Source organism: Telmatherina bonti, assembly GCF_933228915.1.
Source record: "Telmatherina bonti genome assembly, chromosome: 13".
Classification (NCBI taxonomy): Eukaryota; Metazoa; Chordata; class Actinopteri; order Atheriniformes; family Telmatherinidae; genus Telmatherina; species Telmatherina bonti.
In genome coordinates this window covers 7,817,174-7,825,832 of record NC_136611.1, presented here as the reverse complement: position 1 = coordinate 7,825,832, position 8,659 = coordinate 7,817,174, and the positions used below count along the sequence as shown (strand labels likewise).

General features: G+C 36.7%; 1 protein-coding gene across 1 annotated transcript in view; it reads right to left on the bottom strand.

Moving 5' to 3' along the window:
* Window positions 1-6,568, bottom strand: part of LOC306764795 (uncharacterized protein) — a 13,955-nt gene extending 7,387 nt beyond the window's left edge. The window contains exons 1-4 of the mRNA XM_079252041.1: window positions 6,457-6,568; window positions 5,676-5,817; window positions 5,442-5,545; window positions 90-208 (exon numbers count right to left, since the gene is read on the bottom strand). Of these exons, the coding sequence (XP_079108167.1) occupies window positions 90-208; window positions 5,442-5,545; window positions 5,676-5,689 (237 nt within the window). The 5' untranslated portion in view covers window positions 5,690-5,817; window positions 6,457-6,568. The remainder of the gene's footprint in view (window positions 1-89; window positions 209-5,441; window positions 5,546-5,675; window positions 5,818-6,456) is intronic.
* Window positions 6,569-8,659: the final 2,091 nt, after the last annotated feature.

The window sequence follows — 8,659 nt, the reverse complement described above, 5'->3', positions numbered from 1 at the left end:
CTTATTGTTTTCGAAACAGATTTCTCGAGTTATCCATCTGTAATTTGTGTGATGTGTGTGTGATGTGTGTGTGTGCTGCATTTACGTACCTTCAGTTCGTTTCCACTGGCTTTTGCAAAATAGGATGCATTATTATTACTGGAGTCAGAAAACTTAAAAGCGATTTGGTTTTGGTTTGTTTGATGCCGCATTATTTCCACTTTGGTGCCTGAAAAAAAAGGCAGATAGAGAGAGAAATAAGTTCATTTTCACCTTATTGAACAGGATTTTCATTATAGTTTGACATTTGTTGCCTTCTTTTGTCAAGTCTATCAAGTAAAGATCTTTTTCGTTTTTCATTTTTCATACTGCATTGTGTATTTCCTGTGTTGAAGTGACATAAATCTCAAACCAATTTACAAAATTTTGTTGAGACATTTCTAAAATGTTGTGAATAATGTTTTTCTGATTCCTAAAAAGAAAAAATGAATACTACAGGATTGTAGTGGAAACTACAATCCAGAACAGGAATGACAATCTGGATACTACAATCCAGAACAGGAACAACTTTTCCTCATTGCCAGAGAACAAACATGTAGCAAACACCACAATATAGCCATGACAATCTGATAGTGGATCCATATAGGTTGGATGTAGGAGCAGCACATCGGCTGCTTGATGCAGGTCTGACCTCTCTGGGGTTTGATATATCTACGTAAACAAAACTAAAGAATAAAAACTAACAAAGCTGACTTTAAAGAAACTAAGCTAGCAAATACAAGTTAGGATATTAAAATGGAAAAAAAAAAAAAGCCTGACATGTCAAGCTTTTTTTCACATCTTTCTTTTATCTTTTGAAAATCTGTTTCCTTGGTTTAATGGTGAAACCAAAAAGAGTCAAAGACAAAAATAACCATCTGAGATACTGAACTTGACACTGGTATTTTAATCCATGCCAGGAAGCTTTGCTTTTCTGGTTTGCAGCATGTTTATTTAGTTCAGACAAAAGACAAAACTCTGGAATCCAGATTAAGAAGGAGGTCCACTTGAATCACAACAACTGTTTAAAGCACACAGTGGTTCATTAAAGTCAAACTAAATGGTGCTTTTTTATTCACAACTGTTTGTGCACCATCAGCCAGAGTCATGAGAAAGTTCCTGAGCTTTGAAGACATCCTGCTGTGTTCCATTATGTAAAAAAAAAACAACCATCTACAACACAACTGTTCCAACCACCCACATAATGAAAAGAAGTCTTGAGACAGTTTTTTGGCTTTCCTCAACAAGCGAGTGAAAATCTTTCATCTTGTTGCTTCAGCGAGCCCACTCACATCTGGATAAAGTCAGGCAGAGCTGTCAGGATCATGTCCTTTAATTCTTAAGAGCTTTTAACATTAAAGCAAACAATCTTATCATGGCTTCACATACTGGGCCAAAAGGTCTTGTTGTCAGTGTGATAAAATTGGCAAAAGTCTTAGCTGTGTTTCCATCACCTCCAGAATACGCAGAACCTAAGTATCACTATAAAAACCTGGGAATGGAAAGGTTTATACATTTGGATGAGGTGGTTTTCCAGCTGTGTCAATGTAGAAGTTGATTGCAAAAGTAATGGAAACACTTTTGTTGCATTTACGTGTTCCTGGATGTGACAATGGGGTCACATGACCCGTTCATTTCAGGTAAAGATGGAGCACTACGTCTGGACAGAGGAGATGGAAATCTTTTTATAAATACCTAGAAAAGCACTCAGAGCGTAAACCTCTGCCAAGGCCTTTAAAACGTTCCTGGATCCAAACGGTTATCCGGATCATCACCAAAATTAAATCAGTTCTTCCTTTTCACATTTCCAACAAGTCCTGAAAATTTAATGAAAATCCGTCCATGACTTTAAGTGATATTCTGTCTGTCAGACAGACAGACAAGACAAACAGATAAACGCCGGCAAAAAACATAACCTCCTTGGCGGAGGTAACTAAAGAGAAAAATACAATATAATATAATGACATAATGCAGAAAGAAAATGCAGTTTTGCAAGGAATTAGAAAAAGAAATGAGTGAGAAAGGCTTTGAAAAGCTGTGGTAAATCCTCTACAGCAAGTCTGAAACCCTGAAACATCGCTATCTGCCCACCTACCTGGCAAAAAACGCAGTTCATAGAAATTCTCATGCTGTGAACGAGATTTCACAAGAATTGTAACTTACACGCCAAACACGTAGTTTAATGGAAACATCTGCTAATCGCAATTTTAGTTTATTGAAATTTGTAAAATTTGACTTTTATTTACAGAAAACTAACAGAAACGCAGCTCGTGTTTGAGTTCATGTCTGATTTCTTAATAAATCAAAAAAAATAGTCATCTGGCGTGCATGAAATCCCAATGGATCTTCCACACCCAGTTAAAGCTGTAAAAAGCTGTTTCAAGACTTCCTTCTACCAAATCCAACACACACACACACACACACACACAATTAGCTTTCTTAATAAAAACATACTTGGTAAGATTTCCTTAAATTAAAAAATGTCCAGACTTTAAACGAGTGAGAAATATTTCTTCTCAGAGAGGAGAAAACACAACAGCAACCAAAATAAGGCCTGAACTGGGAGCGTTGTACTGGTGGCGTGAGATTACACATGGGGTTAGCGGTTCAAGTGGTTGAGCAGAAAGTGCGGTGGTTCAACTTCGTCATTCTGGCTTTTGATAATGTGACGGTGATCTGAAAGGTCATTTGCTCTTGGAGCTGCTGCTACAACAAGGCCTTTGTTAGTTATAAAAAGTTCTCTTTGCTTGTGTTGAGAAAAATCTGTTCAATTTGTGTTTGAATTTTTTTCTCTGCCAAACTAAGAATAAAACACTTAAAAGGAGCATTAACAGATGAAATTTAAAGGTTTTATTCTGAGTTAAGGGTCTTGAAATGTTTCACAACTTTGTTTGTTATGTTTCTTTCTTGTCTAAAACCTAGATCAGGGATCCTCAGCCCTGGTCCTCGAAGGCCGGAGTCCTGCAGGTTTTCCAAGTGTTCCTGACTTAGATTCAGACAAACTTTGCACATGTCTGCTAAATACACATAGATTTGAATCAGGAGTGTTGCAGCAGGGACACTTTAAAAATCTGCAGGACACCGGCCCTCGAGGACCAGGATCGAGGATCCTTGGTCCTGATCATTTTTTCCAACATCAACAAATTTTCCCAAGTGTAATGACCCCACTGCACTGCCAGAATGTTTAACTTTATTATAATTAGAATCTGCTCAATTTAAGGTTTTCTTTGTATGTATGTATTATACATCTATATTATTTATTAACAAATCACATGATAATAAATGGTAAATATACAAAACAAAAATGTTTTTGTTACATTAAAAGACTTTATATAAAATAATTTGTATATTTTCTTCCATTTTTTTATTTTTTATTGGCTGAGTCTTGAAGGGTTAAATATTGCTGATTTTTGCAGAAAAGCTCCAGAAAACTCTCAGTGATGAACAAGAAGCTGAGAAGAGAGAACTGGTCTGCCAAGTTGTGGGATAATGTGGAAGCCATCGCCTCGTTTTGGACATGAACTGAACGAAAAGATGATTCTGGCTTTAGGAAGAACAGAAGCAAGCAGAACACTGTTTACAGCCTGGGAGAAGCAGTGGAGGACTTCATACGTTTGGGAGTTTGTCTGAACAACAGGCTGGAAATGCAACACTGAACTCATCTCATACAGGAGGGAGAGCAGGAAGATCGTTTAGCCTCTGCATAGAGATGTGGCGCATCATCGATAAGTCTGCTGTGGAAAGTTGCGTCAGCTTTTGCTAAAGTCAGACACTTAAAACCGAACAAACTGAAAAAGAAATCTGGTTCTGTGCTCAGGTTAACTGTAGCTGAATCTCCAGGTAAGAACGGTGGAAAAAGCTGCTTAAAAAAATAGACAAGTCTTCCACAACCAATGAAAACACAGTATGTTCAATCAGAGGCTTCTTCAAATACAAAAAGGAGGTCATTCCTCCATTTCAGAAGCCGTCGCCGTTGGCAACAAGACATGACTGTCCATTGATACAAATTTTGTCATTAAATAAGCATATTTTTAAAAAAAATCCTGCAACTTAATTCATCCTGAGAGGGAATATAATAAAGTATTTTCCAGAAAAAAAGCCTTTAAAATGAGTTGTTCTTCAGAGGATGAACCATGTCTTTGTAACGCAAAGAAACAATTTTTCAGTTCTGAAACTCCCAGCACGAGACATGCTGTCAGAAGTCATATTCACTGCCAAAGATAAATACAAACTATTAAAAAAATTTACAAAAAGATCTACAGAGCGATGTTGGCATGAAACTGTCTTCCTAAACACTTCGATATTGCTATAAAAAAATTTTAAATTGTTAATATCTCTTAAGTAGATACATATAACATCACAATCATTTTTATAGAATAAAAAATATAAATTCTATAAAACATCTTAGTATAATTGGGGGGGTTTGACTATACACAGTATATACATTGAATTTACTGATGTTATGTAATAGAATGTATGAAAATGCATTGTTTTGATTTATAGTTGAGCATGAAACAGGATTATCTTTTATTTTTATTTTTAATCTCTTTTTCTATTCTACATTTTTATGCCTGCTTATAATGGAAACTATTCTATTCTACAGTCATTTAGCAGTCGCTTTTATCTAAAGCGACTTACACACACACTCATACCACGATAGGCACATCGGGCGGCAACTAGGGGTTCAGTGTCTTGCCCACACTTCGGCACATAGTCAGGGGAAGCCTGGAATCAAACCCCCAACTTTCCAGTTACAAGCCAACTGCTCTTCATCCTGAGCTACAGCCGCCATAAACTGTTGTACATTCTATGTGCCAGACCCCAGGAAGATTATATACGGGTCCAATTATAAAGGGTCCAATAAAGGGTAAATGAGGGTCCAATTATAAAGAATAAAGAACTGTCAGAGAGCCATTTGGACCAACCACGTCTCATGTGCTTTCTGTTTGAACCTTAACCAAAAACTTTATAATGTGCAAAACTAACCTCTAAAACTTGACAAATGCGCACATGTTGCTCCATTAACCTTCTTTACTTTGTGACTTTTTCATAGAAATGAGCTGACAGGATTTCTCAGTAGCAGTTTCTGCATATTAATGTTTTCCATTTTCTCCATTCATAATACAGTTGCTGGAAATGGATTCTCCCTTCTTTAAATGAGAAAAGAGTTACTGAAAATGTCTACTCCCTTTAAAAACACATTGAGCAATCATTCACTCCATTTATGGGGTTGATGAGAGTAACATCTGTATGTATCCACAGCAGGTGGGTTCTTAGAGGACAAAATCGCCTTAACACTCGGATGCGTGTGTGAAAGCAGCTCTCATGAGAATTTGTGAGCAACAGCTGAAATAGTTTGACCGACTTTGTCAAGTTGCATACATGTTATTGTCTAAGAGTTTGTTAAACATAACAATTCTTACCAGGAGTAGTAGTATCAACAGCACACAGTGTCGGTTTATTCTTGAATCTCTGAATCTTTACATATTTCCCGTTTATCGTCTTCATGATTTTTCTCACTGGTTCTCTGGTTCGAACAGAAAGAAGACCAACTTTCAGCATGCAGCATTCGAAATGGATACACTCATTTAAAAATTAAGTTGAACTCATACAATGACAATAAAGAAGAAGAAAAGATAGAAAAATAAAACACTTACTGGTCACTGGTCATTTCTGGTGGTCTGAGCTGGAAAAAAGGGGCTTCAGCTGAGTGGAGAAAAGCTTTTTCTGGAGCAGAAGAAGAATCTCAGCGACAGGATGGCTGAAGTCAACAAAGGTTCACACGTTGTTGATGACCAGCTACAAAACAACACAACACGTGCGACAGAAACAGATTGCAAAATGTCAGAAGAGGCTGGGATTTTTTTTTTTTTTGTATTAATAGACAATTAATAGACTTAATATTTTGATTTCTAATGTAACTTTATTCTGAGCCTATGTCACCTTTTCCACAAAAGTACCACTTATGTGTGGATTTATCAATAAAAAAAAGAAGAAACAGACACAAATATCACATTCAGTTAATAATCCAATTAAGATTTTGGTAATTGAGCAGTTAAATAAATATACACAACTTCTTTCAGGTGTTAGATGTTTACCTGCTTCAACACAACAGACTCAAACTAATGGAACATTATGCAGAACTTCAGCAGCTGGATCAATAGTCTACCTTATGAATCAGTTCTGTTCGAGCAGGGAAGTATCTAAAACCTACAGTGGCTCCAGGAACAGTCTACAACTTGACAGAATTCCAAAACAAGCTAAGACTAGTCGAATTTCTTCACATTTCCCTCATATTAAGCTGCAAAATAAAAGATGCCTCACTTCATTGCAGCGTTTTAACGCTCATAAGACTCGCGTTAAAATGGAAAATAATTCCCAAAAAGGTTCATATAAGACTCATACATGTAAAAATATAAATGGATGCATGTTTCTTACCAGTCCTGCAGAACTGTAAAGTGAAGGTTGCGGTACAGGTGAGACGCAGTGAATGCGCAGCGCCGCAGTTTGCGCTACAAGCTGCAGACTCCTCCATAAATAATGACGAGCAGCGCGCTGACGTCGACGTACGTCACTCTCACTAACATAGAGTATGTCATCATCACTGTCTCGACTGTATGCCAAGGGACAGAGGGGCCAAGAAAGTTTGCATACTTTTTAAACTAACTTGGACGTAATATATTTAAGAAATGCTTCGATTTTCCGTTTGAAATTAAGATAAATAAAAAATAGATAAATAAATAAAAATCTTTTTGGTCACCTGAAAAACATGAGCTTGAGAAAATGTCTTATGTTCTTAGGATTCAGTAAATGGAACAGATTTATTTCCTGACCAGAGTGCAGGGACCATCGTATGGGACCCCTGCACAGGTGTGTTTAACATCTCAGACCCCTACAGAACAGCTGCTTCTCCATTGCAGGCTTTTTGTTGGACACGTTTCATTTTACACATCTCCACATCTAAAGCTGGAGTTTTCACTTAATATTTGTTGTTGTTTGTGTTTTTGTGTTACTCTGTATAGCAGATACAACTATAATAGTCTGTTTAATGTATTACTTACTACTTACTTTATTTCTTTTTTATGGTTATTTGTTCAGTTTTCACTTACACTAATCATTCCACTAGAATGACAGAATCTACAGGGGGAAAAAAAAATCATTGTATTTGTTTATACTGGGCTTATTCTGATACGGATTCAGAGCAGGGAACGACGAACAAAAGAAAAACGCCTCCCTCTGGTGGCCAGAATTGGAACTGCTAGGACTTCAGATTTCTGATGGGGCAACGACACAGGAGGGAAACTAAAAGGGGAAAAATAACATGCAAATGCAAAACAAGCTTAGTTTCTTTGTCATATTTGTATCTAATTTATGCTTCATTGTTAGTATTTTCTTTCCTTGGTATAATTAATTACTTAACTTATTCTTATATTTTGATTATTGCAAGGTTCTCGATAAACCCTGAAAGGGTTTCCAGCACTGTAATTAATATTCTACACATATTTTCCATCGTTTGAAACTTTCTTCCTTGTTTTTTTGTTATTTTGTATTCCATGTTGAATTCTTGAAGTGTCTACTACTTCTTTTAAAGTGCAAACTAAAATAAATAATCAGCCATTTACAAATGGCTGATTATTGGTGAGTTTATATGAGGTGAAAAAGCAAAACACAAAAATGCAATTTTGATTTTAATCATGGGCTAGAAAACATGCTCACGGAAAGTCTGAGATGTCGTCTCTTTGGCGTTTACCTGAATAATGTGTGATCTCACCTTTGGGCTGAACTTGCCGGGACGTCCACTTCTTGGAAGAAGCTGGCTGTCCCGAGTATTTCCACTTGTGGATAATCCGTCTCTCTTCAGAATGATGGACTCTAAAGACCTTCTAATCAATCCCAATAGGAAGCAATGATTTTTCTCTTTGGCATTGTGTTAACACACATCTGACTCTTGCAGATCAGCAATTTGCCAAAAATCTGCTTCTATTTGGTGCATTTGATTAGCAGCACCTGGCAGAAACTTCCCCTCTTCTTTCCTACAGAAGCAGCTTCTGCATTTTGTTTATGGTGGTTTTATTTACTTCATTTCAAGCCTGGGGAAGGGGTTGGTTTTTACTTTAAAAAATCAAATAAAGATTTACTTTCTAAAATATATATGCTTTTTTACATGCTCGTTTTCTTGCTCTTTGGAGGAAAACACTGTATTTATAGAAAATCCGACTCGTTCCTTGTTGCTGTTAGAAACCGTTATGTTTTCCAAGGACGTTTGGAAAAGTCTTGATTGCGGCCTGTGTTGCATCCCAAATTGTTTTATGCAGGAGATTCTCATCATGAATGTGCAGCCGACAAATCTGCAGTGATGTGATGCCTTAATAAAGCACCAAGAATCAAAGCAGTTCTGCAGAAAAAGGAAGCCCATCCTAATACGAGCAAGATCTAATGAAATCATTCATTCATTCATTCGACTGTTACTCAGATCAATTAAACCTGAGAAAAACGTAAGAAAAATCAGTTAAACATCAGTGTTGTTTCCGTTTTAACTGCCGTGATTACTCACTGATGACTTAAGACACATCTGAGTCTAATGAATCGGTTTCATGGCTTTCATCATGCAGTCAAACTGTAACATTCCTCTTAGTTGACA